The sequence below is a fragment of the Blennius ocellaris genome, assembly GCF_963422515.1.
Source record: "Blennius ocellaris genome assembly, chromosome: 16".
In the NCBI taxonomy this organism is placed as follows: domain Eukaryota; kingdom Metazoa; phylum Chordata; class Actinopteri; order Blenniiformes; family Blenniidae; genus Blennius; species Blennius ocellaris.
In genome coordinates, this window is record NC_137665.1 from 21319695 (window position 1) to 21340972 (window position 21278).

The 21278-nt window shown below is 45.9% G+C and overlaps 1 protein-coding gene across 1 annotated transcript; it reads right to left on the bottom strand.

Annotated features, from left to right (window-relative positions):
• Positions 1 to 6326: 6326 nt before the first annotated feature.
• On the bottom strand, positions 6327 to 19292 carry engl (endoglin, like; the record flags this gene model as incomplete). The annotated part of the gene is made up of 16 exons (XM_080511069.1): positions 6327 to 6379; positions 8112 to 8213; positions 8321 to 8459; positions 8641 to 9057; positions 9128 to 9205; positions 9308 to 9382; positions 9475 to 9540; positions 11309 to 11464; positions 12133 to 12299; positions 13186 to 13378; positions 13450 to 13594; positions 13681 to 13855; positions 15272 to 15446; positions 15528 to 15677; positions 17730 to 17896; positions 19202 to 19292. The coding sequence occupies 16 exons, from the start codon at positions 19290 to 19292 to the stop codon at positions 6327 to 6329; spliced, it is 2349 nt and encodes a 782-aa protein (XP_080367195.1).
• Positions 19293 to 21278: the final 1986 nt, after the last annotated feature.

Here is a 21278-nt window from a genome sequence, read left to right on the forward strand (position 1 = left end):
GTCAGGGTTCGAATTACAACGTGGCTTTCGGGGGAGCCCTATTTTCCGATCAGACCTCTCAAGTTTGTAGAATAGGTATGCCGCATGTTTTTAGAGCTCCCCCTAAATTTTTCAAATTAGGCTTTCAGGGGAGCTCAGGTCCCTTTCAGGGGAGCCCAGCTCCCCTTAGCTCCCCCGTAATTCGAACTCTGTAAATAGTTGAAGGAGAATCAGACAACTGTAAAATTGTTTCTCAGCTTTTGAGACGTTATTGGACTATTTTTTAAAGATATTTTAGAGGATTAGTTAAGACGATGCTCTGAAATTAACAGGTTTGTTTTTTTTTTCATTTGCAATGAATTATTTCAGTGAATTCCTTCCTGTCACATTCCCCCCAGAAGCCCCCCGGCAGGGAGTGACAGCGCCCCCTCTGGCCGGGCTGTGGCCTGCGGCCAGACGCCAGGCGTCTGCCAGGGAGCAGCAGCTGGAGCAGCTGGTCTTCCTGCTGCTGAACCACACCACTCACACCGACCTCAAGTCTCCGGACCGCTCCTGTCCGCTCTGCGAGAAGGTGGGACGAGCTTCTGGGAAACTCCGCAAACACCGGCAAGATCCTTTCAAATTAAAGTGACACCAGCCTCTGGTCACTTCCTTCCTTTACAGCTGAGCTTTATTCAGCTCCAACTTTCACACCTCTCACGCTCTTCAGGAAATGCAAACTTTCTAGTTCATAAATATGTTCCAAAGCAATGAAAACTGCAGAAAGTCCAGCACGTTTTTATAAGTCAAGTCAAAGTCAGCTTTATTGTCAAGTGTGCTGATATGCATGACATACAGCGCAGATGAAATTTCAGTCCTCTCGGACCCACAGTGCAAAAAGGCATGTAACAATAATATTAAAAATAACAATTTAAAATGTTTTGAATATATACACCATATAATCATATAGACAGTAAAGTGACAAAGTATGGGCATGAAATAGAATAACTAGACAGTAACTGAACGGTTGAATTGTAATGTCCATTTGGGTAAAGTGATGCATCATAAAGTGATGCACTAATTGTTTCCAACTGTGTGAAGGTCCTGCTATAATTTCATAACGTCAACAGAAAGACAGAGGCCACGTTTACACGTACCTGGTTGTTTGAAAAAAAAAAAGGGTGACATTTCTCTACGTTGAAGCCTTTTATTGACAGATAAACCAGCGACGTGTCTCTCTGGTTGCATCTAAAGGTGGGAGGCGCAGATTGACGTTACAATTCGTGACGTCGTGTGATTGGCTATCGTGGCTTCATGCTTCTCGCTCCACTGCCCCCTGCAGGTCTGGCTGCTCATTGCAGCTCCGAACCAGGTGGACATGCGGGTCCGTGTAAACGTGGCCTGAGGTGCCACGTGTCCGGCTCCATTACGGGGAAAAAACAAGCAACAGCACCAACTAGTGGTCCGACCTGAGAACTTGTTTTTAAAGCGTTGCATTGTAAATGCAAAACGTTTGTTCTGACTTGAGCCCCGGTCTGCTCCAGTCTCTGTCAGAAGTGCCGCCGCCGCCTCGCGGCTGTCAGACGCCCTCCGTCCCCTGGCTCTGGTCTCCGGCAGTCGCCGACACGTCCCACCTTCCCTTTGGCTTCAGAGCGGCGAGCGGCTTCGGCAGAGCCAAGGTACAGTCCAGCGACGGCCGCCGGGGCCGAGTGGCCGCCGGCGCCGGCGTAAAGAGTCTCGCCGTGTGTCTCCAGGAGCGAAGCTTCGGCTGCAAGGTGTGCGGGAAGGTCTTCAAGCGCTCGTCCACCCTGTCCACGCACCTCCTCATCCACTCCGACACCCGGCCCTACCCCTGCCAGTACTGCGGCAAGAGGTTCCACCAGAAGTCGGACATGAAGAAACACACCTTCATACACACAGGTGGGTGGACTCCGCTGGGTGTGTGTGTGTGTGTGTGTGGTCCCGTGGTACTCCTGCAACCTGTGGTCTGACTCGCAGGTGAGAAGCCACACGTGTGCAAGGTGTGCGGGAAGGGATTCAGCCAGAGCTCCAACCTGATCACCCACAGCCGCAAGCACAGCAGCTACCGGCCCTTCAGCTGCCCCCGCTGCCAGCACTGCTTCCAGCGCCGGGCCGAGCTGCAGCGCCACCAGCAGGCACCGTGCGGCTACGCACACTGCTACACTCAACCCTGACCGCGTTTGTATATAGCTGTCAAAGTTTTGAAAAAACAAACATTTAAACTACTCCTGGAAAGTGACACAATGTAAGTTGTATTGTAATAAAGTGGAGTGACTTAGTTTAAATCAGGTCTGTCAAACTCATCTTAAAGCGTCGGACAAGTAGGTAATAACATTATGTACAGAACCAGTTCACTTTGTTTACACGACGTTTGCAAGTGAAAACTCTAAACTTTGGTTGTCTCGGGGTTCAGCGGTGCACGGAGCCACAGAAGACAGTTTTTTTTCAAAGATCACACTGGATTATTATGGATTATTATCAAATTATAAACATTGTCAAAGGCAGAAAACATTTCTTCACTTGAAGCTGGAACTCACAAATATAGTCGGTGAGTTCATATAATGATCAGTATAACTAGTCAAAGACTAGAAATTACCTTTAATGTGGACACATTGCTACATCTGTGTAGTTAATGCTGATCACCTGACTAAAGGGCGCCTCTGGTGGTCGGATGAATGCCTTGCAGTTAAAGTGCAGTTTGATTGACTCTGGGTCACATGTTTAGACTCTCGTCACCTCAAGCATACCAGTTGGTTTGGGAAATTATGATAGCTGATCTTAATATATATATATATATATATATATATATATATATATATATATATATATATATATATAGGCAGAGGACTAGTGAGCGTGAGAGCCACTATCCAGGATGAAACATCCAAGCGCCATACGTACATCAAGGACAGGGCTCCAACGGATGACATACTCAACGAAAGTCTCAGACAATGGCGAGATGAAGAGGTGCTGGAAGAGGGACCATCATGGGAGGACAAGCCCCTACATGGGATGTACCACCGGAACTTAACTGAAGTGGCTGATCTCAAGAAGTCCTACCAATGGCTAGAGAGGGCTGGCCTACAGGACAGCACAGAGGCCCTCATCCTGGCTGCACAGGAGCAGGCTCTGAGCACCAGAGCCATAGAAGCCCAGATCTACCACACCAGACAAGACCCAAGGTGTAGACTGTGCAAAGAGGCACCTGAGACAATCCAGCACATAACTGCAGGGTGCAAGATGCTGGCTGGGAGAGCATACATGGAACGCCATAACCAAGTGGCGGGCATAGTGTACCGAAACATCTGTACGGAGTATGGTCTGGAAACCCCAAGGTCACAGTGGGAGACACCCCCAAAGGTGGTGGAGAATGACCGTTGAAGATCCTGTGGGACTTCCAGATACAGACAGACAGGATGGTAATGGAGAACCAACCAGACATCGTGGTGGTTGATAAAGGGCAGAGGAAAGCCGTGGTGGTGGATGTAGCAATACCAAGTGATGGGAACATCAGAAAGAAGGAACATGAGAAACTTGAGAAGTACCAAGGGCTCAGAGAGGAGCTGGAGAGGGCTTGGAAGGTGAAGGTGACAGTAGAGCACTCGGGGCAGTAACCCCCAAACTGGAGGAGTGGCTCCAGCAGATCCCTGGAACAACCTCGGACATCTCAGTCCAGAAAAGTGCAGTACTTGGAACAGCAAAGATACTGAGCAGGACCCTCAAGCTCCCAGGCCTCTGGTAGAGGACCAGGACCCTCAAGCTCCCAGACCTCTGGTAGAGGACCCGAGCTTGGAACAGAAAAACAGGTGACCGCCTGCGGAGGGCGAGAGGGGAATTTTTATGAATTTATATATATATATATATATGTATGTGTAAAATATGTGTGTGTGTGTGTTTCCCCCGGGGAGGAATAAAGCTCTCTACTCTATATATAAAAAAAGCACACACAAATCCTATTTTTCTCCAGAATGTGTGTTTTCAAGAACATTAAGATCAACTTCCAGAGATCATTTGCTGATGCACGTGTGTCTGAGAGCAAGTGTCTCTGGTCTGCCTGAAGCTCGATCCCGACCAAGAAAAACAAACTAAAACTCCAAACACCTGAAGATCAGTGGAGGAAGATAGAAGATATATCACTTCATTCAATCTATCTAGAGCAGCGACGGCAGAAAGGAACTCTGAGACGCAGGAGGGAAGTGACAACCAGGAGCCACCAGGTGAAGACAATCACACCATCAGACGCAGGTGAAACACATCAGAGCGGCAATCAGACACGGGGACGGGAAGTCAAAGAGGCTGGAACCAGAGATGCAGTCAGAATATCAAGATAACAGGAGATCAGAAATCTGCAGATTGACAGTGGACAAAGGAAGCTGCAGCTGTGATCCACTCACGTCACATTTCACTTTATTTCTTCTTTTAAAACTTCTACCACCACTGAAACCTCAACATCTACAGTTTGTAAGTTCAGACAGCATATGGAGACCAGGAAATGTAACATGACACAGATTCCAGGCCGTTAGAGCAGGTGCTTTAAGATTACTAGATTTATTTATTTATTTTTTCAAAATTGAATTGAATTAGTTGTCAATTAAAAACGAAGCATGCTATCAAGGAATAATTTAAAATGGAACTCAGTTTATTCTGTTATTGAACATTTCTGCGAGGCAATGATCAGTAGTTCTAATCATCTGCACAGTGAAGCTGCGAGCTTGAACTTTATTTCTTTAATCACTGATGATTTGTCATGGACCTCATACATTGTATTTATAAATAAGCAGCCATACACTCTGGAATTAGGGTAAGAAATTAAGCTCAAGTGTTTGTGGATTAAGGGAGAAAACAATTTAAGCATTTTATTACACCACTTAAATACATTGACATTGAACTCTCAGCTCTCAGGATAGTTAGACATTTTTTTTTTAAGTAAATATTTAACGAGTCAGTCACACAACAAGCAGTTTGACAGTGTGGCGAGTAAAAACATGTTCAAGTGTCTCCCCCTCGTGGTCCAGTGTGTTAGTGAGGAGCCATGGTTTGAATCCATCATATAAAAACTACAAGTCAGTCTGATGAACGGATTAAAAACAAAGGCAGTAAACACACAATGCTTCCAGTCCTAAAAAGAGGATTAAACATAAATTACAGCAGACAAGCAATAACAGTTTCAGAGAGGCCGGAATGTTTGAAAACTCCTGTTGTTGGTAAGATTGACTGACAGGAAACGATTCACTAACGGATCCAAAACACAGGAAATGACTGAATCCAGGTGAAGTTTTATAAATAATAAAAAATATTTATCAAGTCAGACGTGCTCAGCACAGCAGATGAAATCACCTAAAAGGTCCTGAGATGTTATGAAGGACAAGTCAATAAAGAAAGTTCCTACAGTTTATGAACTGGTGAAAAATACATTTAGACTATAGAGCTACACTCGGTAGAGCGCAGACCTTCGCCAACGCCACTTTGTCACCATGGAAACCAGTGGATTATAAGGTTATTGATCCACTACTGCTCCCATCATGTGTCCTGGTCGTTTGCATGTATTCATGTTGTTACTGATGTTCACATATTTTACTATTTCTTTGTGACCCCCCCCGACCTTTGACCCCCAACCAGTAACCAGGGTGATGACGTCACTACACCAAAGGAAAGGGGATTGATTTGACATCAATCAGATTTAAACTGACCAAACAAAAATACTTGTTTGAAAAGAAATTCTGATCGATTGGTCCTTGGATGATGACAAAACAATCTTTAAAAAAATGTCAGGCAGTTTAGGTCAACAGTTTTTGCAAAAAGTTGGTTTGATACAGACATAAAAAAAAATAAAAAATGAAATGAAACGAAATGATAAATGAAACTTGATCTTTCTCTCCCTCCTTTCGAAGGTTGTCGAAGGTAAAGAAGAAAAACAAGCTGCTGATTGGTTCTGATAGTTAAAGTGGAGATGCTTGTGTCTGTTTTTGACTTTTTATGTAGAAACTTTCATTTAAAAAAAAAAAAAAAGAGAGAGAGAGAGACGATTGAAGAGTTCACTCTGCTGCACCCAAGAGGCCAAAAGCATTTATTACTGCGCCAAACAAAGTGACGTTTGGCTTCTTCACAACACGCCGAGTCACGAGGAGAGAAAACAAGGAGCTCAGGTCAGGTTTTTACTAAACTATGGCATTTCTCTGTTTCCTGCATTTACACATAAATGCAGCAACGGTGGAGATTCAGAAAAACTCAGCGTCTCCATTCACATCTTAAGATGCAGATTTACGGCACAATTCGTGACATTGTGCTTTTTTTTTCCAGGATTGTGATTGGCCGTCGTGGCTTCGTGCTTCTTGTTACACTGCCCCCTACAGGGCTGGCTGCTCATAGCAGCCCTTGAACCAGGTGGATATGTGGGTCCCTGGAAATGAAGAATTTGCTTTTGTAAACATAGAGGGGAAATATTAGTTTTTCTGAAAAGCCGGCGCCGCTCCAGCCGGCGTTTCACTCTGAATTGTTTCAGTTCAGCCTCTTCTGGGTTCTCGTGGCATCACACACACACAGACACAGACACACACACACACACACACACACACACACACACACACACACACACACACACACACACACACACACACACACACACACACACACACACACACACACACACACACACACACACACACACACTTCTCGGCTCTCAGATTTGCAGGAAATCCTGAGGAGGAGACAGAAGAAGACGTCTGTCCAGAACTGTTCTGATCTGCAGCTGCTCAGGCGTCAGTGATGAAACCAGTGTGAAACTGCAGCTGCAGCTCATTTCACGCACATTCCACTGAGAGGAAAACTCTTCATTATAAGACCGTTATATCGTTTAAAGGGCCTCCGGTCTCACCTCTACACCGAGCTGGTGGGCTGATGCGACAGGGCCGATGGGCTCCAGGTGTTGTTTCTCAGGTGAGTCTGCTCCGTTAGATGACCTTCTTGAAAAGACACGCAGCGTCTCCCTTACAAAGAAAATACACTCATTTGAATTACATCCATGTTTGTGTTGGACTGGCAGCTGCTGTGACGTGACCACACAATCTGGACGGGCAGTTCTGTTGATTTGGAATAAACAGCTTTGCCCAGTAGAAGAAGAATTTAATGATGACACCTCTACCTCGTCATCTTTTGTCCTGCACTTAAATCCATTTTAAACTCCACACAGAAAGTTTCCAGCCAGGAATCAAACAATACGGTTCTGCCTGCCTAAGGTCTCATTTATGCTTCAGTGTTTCAAGTGAAAACATCATTTTTTTAATGCAGAAATGACAGAAACACTGAAAATGTGGTATCCGTGTTTGGCCACTAGTGGGTGCTGTTGGCTATTTTTGTAATGAAGCCACACCCACATGCTGCAGAGAACATTAAGTTCTAAACATCAACGATGGGAGAACGCGGACCTTCGTATGATTCCAGTGGTTTGTGTTTTCACTTGAAAATCGGGGTGCCCCCATGAGGAGAATCAACTCACAGTAGCATTTTAAATGTAAAGAAAAGAAATCAGGAGTTAAAGTTCCTCCACCAGAACAATCTCAAACCAGACCTCCTCCTCTCATTTCCTCTCTTGTATCAAATCCTTCACAACAAAGTCCAGAAGTTTCCAGACAAATCATCAAAATGTTGATGTTTCCTGACTGACGCCATCTTGGGAAACCTGCCCCAAGGGATTGTGGGATATGAAATGTGGCAGAACATCAACATTGTAAAAAGCTCCAGACTTTGTCAAAGAAAGAGTCTTGAAGCCACGAGGAAAGAGTGAATGTGGTGAAAGTGACGGCTGAGGGTTTTTCCTCAGAGGATCCAGATGTGCAGAGATCCAGTGGACAGACGGGGTCTGGTGACGCCGAGCCTCTGGGATCTTCTGGACGTCCTGTGTTTCACGTTAAGATGTCAATAAACCTGACGATTTTCCATGAAATCTAAATCCTGGAAACACGTGTTTGTTTCAGTGTGATGATGAATTCCCTTCAGAAAGGTTTTGACAACATATTATAGACGATCATCAACAACTAAAACTGGATCTCACATTTGACATTTTTCTAGGGTAGATTCCGGTGGAGGAGCTTTAAGTGTCAGTGACTTGTACAACACAGGGTGGAGCTGCATACCTGTATAGTCATAGATGCACCACAAGCCTCCCATCAGGCCGACGCCCAGCACGAAGGCTGCGAAGACGACGGCCATGAACGGCCCGGTCCGAACCCCAGAGCCTGCAAACAGAGGAACATGAGCTAGAAGACGGGTGGAACCCCCAGCTCACCTGCCCACAAGGACCAATAGGTTGGATGAGAGATTTCTCTCAAGCACTGGGGACTACCGTGGTCCGGCTCCGGACCGCCCACTGGATTCACACTCAGCCTCTTTGTTCTCTGTCCAGCTGGAGTTTGTATTCTGGACGCCAGTGAGCTGATGGACTGGGTGACCACCATGGGTCTGGAGAGGTTTCTGATCTCACACTGCGATGAGAAGAAAGAAGACACACGTCTGTACGTTAGATGTGCTTGTCAGCACCCTGTAGGGAACCAGGTCCACTAAGTAAAAAGTGATGAGTCACAGATGCACCAGGCGTCACCTGCAGCCTCCGAGGCTCAGGACAGCCTGTGACAAAACCTGAGTGTGTCCGAGCCATGAGATTACCTGATCCCAGTGCGATCCGGACACAAGCGGAGGGATACGTAATCCGTCCCGGCAGTCACGCGCCACGGTATCCTTCTGGACCTTCCCCTGGACGGGACCAGAAGCACACAGCTGGAGGCTGCAGTGGAGGAACTGCATGGGCTCGTTATAAACCGGCCGCAGGACGAAGCTGAATCTTAGAGGAGAGACCTCCTCTTCTGCTCCGGTGCTTCTTTCAGCCGAGTGAGAAACGTGTGGCCTTTCCTCCTCCGGTTCACCTTCAGCCTCCTGCCCTTCCCCACTGAGGGCCAGCGACGGGTCCGAGGAGCAGCCGCCGCCGATCACAGCCCAGTACGGAGACTTCTTGGGGTCCGACGAAGGAGAGACGATGCAAGACTTCACCAGCACAGAGCGAGTGGCTGCAGCTCGCGCTGAAATCTGCATTCCGACACAGATGAGTGATTCTGTTCTGCTCTTGGCTTCGAAGGAAGAAGATTGAGACACGGACCTGGACGTGGACGCGACGCTCCGCGGTGACGACACAGGGGCCGACCCGAGTCTCCTCGTCGCTCTCGGAGCTGGAAAGCTTCAGGACAAGGACCGGTCCAGATCTGAGTCGGGGCTTTGGGAAGTCAGTCAATCCTGGGTTGAATCGCGGACCTTCTGGTTTCCAGGAGACGAGTCCGACCTGAGAAGAGTTTCTGGGATCCTGGACCTCAGCTGGGCGGGCGGCGGGTGGCGGGAGCGGCACGAAACAGCTAAACTGAGAAGGAAAAGAACGTTTAAATAAAAAAATAAAAAAACCCTTGATCTGATAATCAAAACATGAAACAGACGCGCAGGCTAATTTCTTACGTGAATGCTGAGCGGAGTGTCGGACTTCTCTGTCTGATTGTGAAGAGTGTCTGTCCAGAGTAAAACCTGTCCAGAGAGGAGGAAGCGTTGAAGAACTGCCATGAAAACTCTCTACAGACGGAAACAACAGGAACAAAGATTTAGCAGTTCTAGATTTAAATAGTCGTGGTGACGCTCAACTGACTCAGCAAACTACAGCGAAGCTAAAGCTTCCAGTAAAGGCCTGATCGCAACGTTTTCAAAATAAATCTCCAAAAAAGACCATCATTGTGATTAAATTACACAACAGGAAGTCCTGACTCCTGAAAGCAGCTTCAGACGTGTTTGAATAATCACATAAGAAATTATTATTTTTTAAATTTTCAAGTTTCAAGTGAAAATGCACAATTTTCATTGTGACTTTATTTGGAAAACTTTATTAGAATTGCAATTTTTTGAGAATGACTCACAAGGTGAAACTTTTCTGAAATGTCATCATGGAAACAGAGGAAAACAAAACCCTCTGGAAAGGCTTGTGTTTCGTCTCCATGTGACAGCAGAGACTTTGCTACTGCTCATGCTCAGTCGAGCCAATCAGGAAAAAGTTTCCTCCGTGATGTCATGACCTCCAGTTCACCTCCTCCTCCTCCTCCTTCTTCACCTCCTCCTCCTCCTTCTTCACCTCCTCCACCTGGTCGCTCCAGAAACCTCGTATTCAAAGTTTCCAGCTCCTCCTTGATTCTCCTCCTTAGAATATTGGATCCTAGGAGCTGCATTCAGAATCTGCTGTGTCTGTGTGAGCTGGACTGGCTCCGCCCACACATGACCATCTATGGGAAGAGGAGGAAGTACTTCCTCTCGTGGTGCCATGTGCCAGAGCAGAGCTGCCTGATTGTGGGAGGAGTCAAAGGGGGAGGAGCCTACCTTGATTGTGATTGGCTGAACCCCCGATGACACTATATAGGGTTTGATTTCTGATTGGCTGCTTGGAGCAACACACTTTTTAAAACCTGGAACAAGCCAGGAGAGAGAGAGGACACTCTTTCTTCTTCTGGGGCGTCGGTCCAGGTGTGGAGACGAGTAGAACTGCTGGAGAACCTTGAGGAAGTGGATTTCTTTCCATAATATGACCCTTTAATGTTTAGAGCGGATTGTTCTCTCCATGGTTTCATTACAAAAACAAACAACAGCACCCCCTTGTGACCTGGTATACTTACTACATCATTTTCAGCGTTTCAACATCTTTTTCAAAATGTGAAATTTTTCTGAAAACGTGTAATAAACAGGACAATAACATGATTTTGTGTATTTCATTCACTGAAACGCTTCTGCAGCTGATATCAGGAGGCAGAACTTCATCATGTTGTTTGTTTTTGGACGTGATGCCTGAGGTCTAGTGACCTGACATGAAAAGCAGCTTGTTATAATTTTACAACAAAGTGCGGTCCGTTGCTCAGTGTTTCAGCACGTGTCCCCCTGAGTGCTCCTGCCTGACGGTTTTTAATCACCCTCCCCTCCACTTCCCATCTCTTGCAACAATTTGCTTGTTCAGCAGGTTTCATTTTTAGGCTGTTAATGCTGCATTGCTCTGGTCGTGGTGACCCGGGTCATGAGTCCCAGTGGGGAAACGTCCATTTTACTCTCTCAAGGGTTGATTGTGCACAACATGATTCTGATTTTATGAGCTGGGATCACATCGTTTCTACACTTTTCTCTCTTAAAACATTCCCTTTTATTTTCCTCATGACATTGGCTTGGGGACGGTTTTTCCGTTAGACTCCATATCAACGATGAAAGACAAAAAAAAGAATCTGAAAAGATATTTAGAATTTTCTGTCCGAGATGCTTGTCTGACCGTGTTTTTGTACTGCACCCCTCGGGGCTGTCGGAGCAGCAGACCCTCCGTCCCGCAGGAAATGACTGGGAACACTAACAGGAAATGACTCCCGTTGGACTGAGCCTGGCAGGACGAGTCGCTCAGAGTCACCGCCGACACCGGGATGGGCAAAGTCTGGAGGAGGAGACGAAACAGATCATCACATTGGGGAGAATAATTCCCTTTAAACGGCGTCTCAACCTTGGTGAAACATACAACAAACAACAACAAATGGCCTCATAGCACCTCATCGTACGTCTCTGCACTTCAATTTAAATGATTTGATCATATTCTGCACTTTTTTTTTATCAGTTTATATGATATTGAAATGGCCAATGGAGGTGTCTGTCTAAAAAAACCCACAACAACTTTTAAAAAATGCTTCAAAATAATTTTAAAGTGTTAAAGTTAAGATAAGCACATCTGCAGAAACAGGTTATTTAACTGTATCTTGTGTTTTATTGTCCTCAATCATTGTTTGATAAACTTTGACACTTGCTGAAACCACTTAAGTGAATTCGACAACAACAACAATAAAGCGTCTCTGCAGGAGGTGGCCATGTTGCTTTTTTTATTATTGTCAAGTGAATCCTGTGAACTGGGAAATGGGATGTTCCCAACTAGTAATGTCCCAGCTGGATGATGGTGTGATCGATTTTTGGAATTCCTAATTTATGATTAAACGGTCTCTGAAAAATTGACCTTTCTTGCTCCAGCTGTTTTTAAATGTAATCCATGTTTTTGTGCTGCAGGAACAAAGTCTGATGGATTGATTTGATGTTTTCATGCTTGTATCTAAAGACCTGCAGGAAGTGCTGCTCCACAACCACGCCGAGCCGTCCGTCCTCACAGTTCACAGTGAAGCTCTCTCGACCCGCTCGCTCGCCGCCTCCACCACTCAGCCACTGTCTCAGCTGGCGCTCCTCCACCCGGGGCGGTGCTGGGGCGGAGGGACTCCACGACCCCTCCTCTGTATGGATCAATAAAAACAAAGAAATCCTCAACGGAAATGCTTTCAACTGATTTTTTTTTCTTAAAAAACAACAACAAAAAAACCAAAGAAAAAAAGGCTTTCAACTGATTTGAAAAAATAAAACACACACTGCTCGGCACAGACAACCCTGAACTGGACTTATTAATGTCTCCATTGAAAGATCTGCTTTCGTCTGCATTTATTTAATTATTGGTTTGTATGTTTTTGACCAACTTTTTGCAAAAAAATGATTAAACTGAATTGCATGACGTCTTCAAGGATCAATCCATTAGGTTTTATGACGTTAACGTTTAACCGTTTCCAAATAAACCAACTAACCCTAACCCTAACCCTAATCCCAGAAACCTGCAAAACATATTCTATACAAAACAGATGGGAGGCCCCTCATGGAGCTCAAAGGAGATCAGCATCTGTTGCCGTGGAGACGCTCCCTGCTCAGTGTTTCACAGTCATGGAGCTAGCTACCTGACAGGCTAGTTAGCATCGATATGAGCTAACGGCTATCATGCTAGCGATGCTAATTTAATCCAAATGTGGAGTTGGTAAAGTTCTGCGCTCTACCGAGTGTAGCTGGAGTTTAACATGTGTGGCTTCATTATGAAAACAAACAACAGCGCCCACTAGCGGCCCCACATGCACCATTACTAGGGTTCACCCGCTGAAGTGTAAAGGTGAACATTTTCTGAAACAAAAACTGGTAAAGGTGGTTTTTGCTCGAAACGTGTTGGTGGAATTTGTTGGGTTTTTCTCTGTAAAAAGCACCGGGAGACGACGGTGTCGTATTTGGTGCTCGATAAATAAAGTTGAATTGAATTGAGTTGTAGGCGGAGCCCGAAGGAGACTACGTGTTACAGCTTCTGACCTCCGCCGCCTCCAGACAGCCGGATCAGGAAGCGATTGGCCAGGTCGGCCTCGGTGTACGAGGTCACGTGGCCGAAGCCGCTCTCGCGAGCCCAGAGGAGAAGGTCGGGCAGGGTGGCGAGGTCAGAGGTCAGGGTGCTGGTCAGGGTCAGGCCGGGCTCGGCAGGGTGCGGCGGGGAAACACTGTTTGAAGACTGAAGAGAAAGACCCGGTGACGCGGTGACACGGCGGCAGTCGGACACTGAGCAGAGACTCCGCCCCTTACGTGAACCGTGACGTGACCCCGGACTCCTCGCGCCACGACGGCCCAGTTCACCGGCGCCGAGCTGCTCAGGACCAGAACCACCCGACGGGCCTCGGCGCTCCCCGGCGGCGGCAGGAGGGAGACGACCACCTCCACCTGCAGAGAGCTGGAGGCGGCGGGACCGACGTCAGGCCGTCCGATCCGCCTGGGTGGAGGGGGGGGGGGGGGGGGGGGGGAGGTTCATGTTCTCACCCGCAGAGTCCAGAACCCGCCGAGTGCAGCTTGAGGATGTGGACTTCAGGACCGGACCGGACCGGCGCCGTGAGGCGGGCGCAGCCCTGGACCTCCTGACGCTGCACGTCTGAGACTATGTAGTTCTGAGAGACGAACAGGGACTGGAGCTGGCAGACGGCCGGCTGGGTCGGGTCTGTGAAGAGAACCAACAGGGGAAGATGCTCTATAATCTGACTTCAGAGGAGGAAGATGCTCCATAATCTGACTTTAGAGGACGAAGATGCTCTATAATCTGGATTAGAGGAGGAAGATGCTCTATTATCTGGTGTTAGAGGAGGAAGATGCTCTATAGTCTGGGTGATAGAGGGGGAATATGCTCTATAATCTGGGTGTTAGAGGAGGAAGATGCTCTATAATCTGGAGGTTAGAGGAGGAAGATGCTCTATAACCTGATGTTAGAGGAGGAATATGCTCTATAATCTGGTGTTAAAGGAGGAAGGTGATCTATAATCTGATGTTAGAGGAGGAAGATGCTCTATAATCTGATGTTAGAGGAGGAAGATGCTCTATAATCTGGGTGCTAGAGGGGGAAGATGCTCTATAATCTGGGTGCTATAGGAGGAAGATGCTCTATAATCTGATGTTAGAGGAGGGAGATGCTCTATAATCTGGGTGTTAGAGGAGGAAGATGCTCTATAATCTGGGTGTTAGAGGGGCAATATGCTCTATAATCTGGGTGTTAGCGGAGGAAGATGCTCTATAATCTGATGTTAGAGGAGGAAGATGCTCTATAATCTGGGTGTTAGAGGAGGAAGATGCTCTATAATCTGATGTTAGAGGAGGGAGATGCTCTATAATCTGGGTGTTAGAGGAGGAAGATGCTCTATAATCTGATGTTAGAGGAGGAAGATGCTCTATAATCTGGGTGTTATATGAGGAAGATGCTCTATAATCTGATGTTAGAGGGGGAAGATGCTCTATAATCTGGGTGTTAGAGAAGGAAGATGCTCTATAATCTGATGTTAGAGGAGGAAGGTGCTCTATAATCTGGGTGCTATAGGAGGACGATGCTCTATAATCTGATGTTAGAGGAGGGAGATGCTCTATAATCTGGGTGTTAGAGGAGGAAGATACTCTATAATCTGATGTTAGAGGAGGAAGATACTCTATAATCTGGGTGCTAGAGGGGCAATATGCTCTATAATCTGGGTGTTAGCGGAGGAAGATGCTCTATAATCTGATGTTAGAGGAGGAAGAGGCTCTATAATCTGATGTTAGAGGAGGAATATGCTCTATAATCTGGGTGTTAGAGGAGGAAGATGCTCTATAATCTGATGTTAGAGGAGGGAGATGCTCTATAATCTGGGTGTTAGAGGAGGAAGATGCTCTATAATCTGATGTTAGAGGAGGAAGATGCTCTATAATCTGGGCGTTAGAGGAGGAAGATGCTCTATAATCTGATGTTAGAGGAGGAAGATGCTCTATAATCTGGGTGTTAGAGAAGGAAGATGCTCTATAATCTGATGTTAGAGGAGGAAGATGCTCTATAATCTGGGTGTTAGAGGAGGAAGATGCTCTATAATCTGGACGGGGGAGGGGTGTGTCTCACCCTGGCCCAGGCGGATGTAGACATGGTTGCCGTGTGCAGAGTGCGTCATGGACGACAGGCCGCCGTGGTTCCTCGCGGCCCAGCGGTGAAGCGCTCGAGGACGAATCGGCAGTGAAGGCAGCGTGTGGACGGTCACTCTGAGGCCGGCCGACCGGACGCTGGAGTTTAACGACACCTGGAGGAGGAAAACAACACGCAGTCAGGTGACCCCTCGTCCAGGTGGAGGGCAGGTGACACCTCGTGACCTCTGACCGACCTCCACCTGCAGCGGGAGGCGGGGCGGCAGGTCCTCCGCCTGCAGCCTCCAGGTGACTGGCAGTTTGGAGCTCAGCAGCAGGCGGACGACCCGGAGACGAGCCGGGGGCGGAGCCGGGGGCGGAGCCAGAGGCTTCAGACTCACCGTCACCTGCAAACGAGAGGAAGGTCTGAGACAACCTGAGCGCTGCTTCATTTTAACATGTAATACGGCGAATAATGTACTAATTTTATCCATTTTAAATGTAATGAAACCAACGATGTAATTATTCTGTCCATCATACATGTAATGAAATGATGTGCTGATTTGCCATTGGTACAATAAAAACCAGTTGCATTTAGTGGAAATTAATGATTTTTTTCAACCACTGGTGTTTCCTCCAGATCGTCAGGTGAGCCGTGGGAAATGATCCAATTTCACATTTTTTCTAAAAAAAACATTTGCTCTCACAGTGTGTTGCAGAGTAATCATGTATAAATACTCTTCACCACTAGAGGGCAGCACAGAACTTTGCCGGTGAAATGTAAAGTGACAGACGTCAGTGTGGTTCATCTCCACCTCCTGCTACCATCTTGTATCAAAGTACTGTGTCAGTGACAGTGATGGAGAAGTTTTAGAAAAGGAAGAATGTGAACCAGGATCTCAGCTCTTCATCCATCAGGTCCAGGTTTCACACTGAGGGAGTCACTATTAAAAAAACACATTGGGAAATACTTTTTTTCTGTATTTATTTGATTCCTGTTGATAAAACTTTGATGAGAATGACTTTATATTGTTAATAGAGGCTGCAGAGTTTCACATTTTAACATTTTCGGGTGGTGGTGGTGGAGCGACTCCAGAGTTTTCCAAAGAAAAAAGTGTCTCGGCTCAAAAAGGTTGAAAAACACTGTTCTGGAGCATTATCTTTCTATTACATTTAGATTTCTTTCACTATTACGTGATATTATTGGCTTGGATACAGTTCAAACGGCAGGTTTTGGCAGGTTTCACGTTATACATTATGTAATGTGTGTTTTCATCGTTAGCTTTAGCTTCTGTCTATTTCCTCTTTTAGTCTGATTTGTTTTCCAGTATGGGAGGTAGAATAAATACCCAGTAGTCAATAGAAATATCTGCTCAGTCTCTCTATGTTGTCCAACTGTTGGAAATGTCATGTTGGGACTCATTCCATAAACCTGGAATAAAATCTACTTGAAAATTATGTGTTTTCATACAATAATTCACAATTAAAGTCCTAGTGAAATGAAGATTCGAGATCCAAAACACTCTGGAGTCACTTCTAGGATCATTTTTATGCTAACTGGCTGAAGGGTAAAATGTTAAAACACGGCAATCTGTGAGAAAGTAGCCCATAAACAGGTATTTCCTCTGCTGAGCGGAGCTTCTGACAATAATAGAGTGACATCACGAGTTGTGCACACGCCCTAGTTGTGTTTACATTATGGAGGATCAGAGTTTTGACCACGAAGAGGCTGAATTTAACCATATTTCATCATCATCATCATTTCAAACCCAGTGATTGATGAAGAAGACACAGAAGGTGGTTCTGCCATCGGTGACCCCGTCTGGAACATGTTTGAGGAAGCAGAAGACGCTTCGTCCTCCATTCGTCCTCCTTTTCACCTTTGAGGCTTTGAGGCTCCTGACTTTTGGCAGAACGACCGGCTTCCTGGATCCAACACGTCCAAGAGCTTTTCTGACTGCGCGGAATCACCGGAGATGAGTCCAGGTATTACTTGATCGTCTACTAGCCGCCCAAGCTAGCGGCTCCCGCTAGCCACCCGTGCTCCTTTCCTCCTCTCTGGTCTCTTCCAGGCTCAATCTTTCGTCAAGGCTCATAAAACGCAGACTATAACTTCAAAACACTGTTAAACTTGGATATTTAAGAGGAAACAAGCCGATATAAACACAACAGATGGAGATCTGCACAACTCCTGACGTCACGTCCACGAAGAAGGATTCCCCCGACTTCCTCGGCTGGAGATTCAAAATTCAAATAACTTTGTTATGCGACAACAGTGGAGGGGCAGAGTCGGAGGAACCTTACAAGTAGAACCCCAACTATCGTTTTCTGCAAAGTAGTGTGTTACATTTCACTGGGACTTTAAATGTCTGGATGTTTGTCTGTGGCCCCTGGATGAAACAGAAGTGACTCCCCACATGTTAAGGACACGTTCAGATCTTTCTCTCTTCCTCGTTCACCTCGTTCTCAGGGCTGTTGCTCACTCTTCCCAGCGCCACCACGTGAGTTTCCGTCCCCCCGGGTTCCAGAGCGGCGCAGCCCGGCCCGGCCTGGAAGCGCTCCAGCAGAGCCTCAACCGGGTGTCGTGACCCCGGGTGACCCGGGGCGGAGCAGCGCAGGTCTGCACCTGAGGAGCGACGCAACACGTCACACCTGCACTTTCAGAAGAAGAGGAAGAAGAGGAACAAGAAGAAGAAGAAGAAGAAGAAGAAGAAGAAGAAGAAGAAGAAGAAGAAGGAGGAGATCTTCCATTGCGTCTAAAGAAACCTGATGTTCGGAATCTGCGGCTGGAAAAACTTCCCAGGAGCAAATATTTTCAGTTTCACTGCGACACTTCCAGTAAAACTGTCTCCTCATACTTCTCTGGGTTTCCGGTCAGTCTCACCTGTCCAGGTCGTCCACAGCAACAAGAGACTGAAAACACTTTGGCCAATTGGAGACAGTGAACGCATCACGAGACCTTTGACCCTGGTAAACCACAGACATACACAGAAATACATTGGAATGCATAGAAACACATAGAAATACAAAGAAATAAATAGAAACACATAGAAATACACAGAAATACATAGAAACACATATAAATACACAGAAATACATAGAAATACACAGAAATACATAGAAACACATAGTAATACACAGAAATACATGGATATACATAGAAATACATAGAAATATATAGACACAGCCATAAATACATAGAAACACATATAAACGCACAGAAATACATAAAAATGTGTAGAAATATACAGAAATACATCAGTACAGTTCATACAGTAAAGCCACAGGGCGTCTGGAGGAACTATTCAACACAACATATAGAAAACTGTATTTTTATCAATATAGTGAAATAATAAAGCCAGAACTACACATTTGATTAATCCATCACATCTCATGTGAGGATATATTATGGTTCTTTTCCAAATTTCAATATGTGATGCTCATTTTTCTTTGTGGTCCAAATTACACATGTTAATTTTAAGATACAGTTTTGAGAACTTGGTGGGAATAAAATACATAAAAGTACAGTAATTTTTTTTTATCAACTTAGAAAAATGTTTATGTCCAATTTAAAAAAAATACCCTGAAAAACCCAAATATGATTGTGACATATACATACAAGAACATTTATTCTCAATTCCTACAGTCAGATTTTAACTTACTTTCATATGTTTAGTTTTTTTTTTTTTTTTAATAGAAAAGAGTAATTTTTGTTCTATCAATGATTGAATTGAGAGTTTTCAAAGTAGTTTGTTATTAGTTGTCCAAGACGAGACTATTTGAGAAGAAAAAGAAGCCTCTCAGACGGTAAACTGTTGGTCAAAGGGATTTTCCTTCAAGTATCAATCACTAGTCTGTTAAGTCGCTGGGTTTTTCTTTTCTTTTCTCATTAATGAGATTTTGTTAACGTGTCGGACGCAGCGGGACTCACCTGCAGGGCGCAGCGCTGCGGACGCACGAGAGGACTGCAGTGGTCCAGCTGTGGATCCAGACTGAGTAACAACCCCCCCCACCCCCGCCATTACCACCACACACACACACACACACACACACACACACACACACACACACACACACACACACACACACACACACACACACACACACACACACACACACCATTCCTCGGGGAAAGAGGAACAGACGCGTCCTGCGCTCTCATCCAGCGGGGGCGCGTGGAGCAGGAGAGGGGGAGAGGAGGGGGCAAGAGAGGGGAGAGGAAGGGGGGCAATAGTGGGGGAGAGGAGGGGCTGTGAGGACACGATCCAGAGGGGCAATGGGAGGGCCTGTGGGATGGTGTGACAGAGTGGAGAGAGGGATGGCGAGAAGAGGAATAAAAGACTTTGGGAACTTAGAAGGCAACAGGAAGGAGGAGTGAGAGGGAGGGAGGGGGGAGGAGAGGGAGGTCCAGGCCCTGAGGAGGACCATTAGGAGGAGAGAGGGTTCCTGGGGGGGTTTGAGGAGGAGGTGGGGGGGGATTAACATAAATGTTGAACATAAATTGTTCAAGTAATTATTTAAGGAAAAACTAAATGTTTCTCTTGTTTTTTTGTGAAACAAATAAATGAACAATTACATAAATGAAAAAATAACAAATTTTACTCAATTCATCCAAAACATCAAGCCGTTGTGGCTCTTTTATCCATTTTAACTCATATTATTTTATACTTATTTTTTTTGTTCGGAGATTTGAGGTTGGTTTTTTTAAAACTCAGTGTGGCTTACATCTGGAGTTACCTCTGGAGTTATCTCTGGAGTTATCTCTGGAGTTATCACTGGAGTTATCTCTGGAGTTATCACTGGAGTTATCACTGGAGTTACGTCTGGAGTTACCTCTGGAGTTATCTCTGGAGTTACCTCTGGAGTTATCTCTGGATTTACCGCTGGAGCTACCTCTGCAGTAATCTCTGGAGTTACCTCTGGAGTTATCACTGGAGTTGTCACTGGAGTTATCTCTGGAGTTACCTCTGGAGTTACCTCTGGAGTTATCTCTGGAGTTACCTCTGGAGTTATCTCTGGAGTTATCTCTGGAGTTACCTCTGGAGTTACCTCTGGAGTTATCTCTGGAGTTACCTCTGGAGTTATCTCTGCAGTAATCTCTGGAGTTACCTCTGGAGTTATCTCTGGAGTTATCTCTGGAGTTATCACTGGAGTTACGTCTGGAGTTACCTCTGGAGTTATCACTGGAGTTACCTCTGGAGTTACCTCTGGAGTTATCTCTGGATTTACCGCTGGAGCTACCTCTGCAGTAATCTCTGGAGTTACCTCTGGAGTTATCACTGGAGTTATCTCTGGAGTTATCTCTGGAGTTACCTCTGGAGTTACCTCTGGAGTTATCTCTGGAGTTATCTCTGGAGTTACCTCTGGAGTTATCTCTGGAGTTACCTCTGGAGTTATCTCTGGAGTTATCTCTGGAGTTATCACTGGAGTTACGTCTGGAGTTACCTCTGGAGTTATCACTGGAGTTACCTCTGGAGTTACCTCTGGAGTTATCTCTGGATTTACCGCTGGAGCTACCTCTGGAGTTATTTCTTGAGTTACCTCTGGAGTTATCACTGGAGTTATCACTGGAGTTATCTCTGGTGTTATCTCTGGAGTTACCTCTGGAGTTATCACGGGAGTTACCTCTGGAGTTATCACTGTAGTTATCTCTGGCGTTACCTCTGGAGTTACCTCTAGAGTTACCTCTGGAGTTATCATTGGAGTTACCTCTGGAGTTATCTCTGGAGTCTCCTCTGGAGTTACCTCTGGAGTAACCTCTGGAGTTATCTCTGGAGTTATCACTGGAGTTACCGCTGGAGTTACCTCTGGAGTTACCTCTGGAGTTATCACTGGAGTTGTCACTGGAGTTATCTCTGGAGTTACCTCTGGAGTTATCTCTGGAGTTACCTCTGGAGTTATCTCTGGAGTTACCTCTGGAGTTATCTCTGGAGTTATCCTGGAGTGATCACTGGAGTTACCTCTGGAGTTTTCTCTGGAGTTATCACTGGAGTTACCTCTGGAGTAAT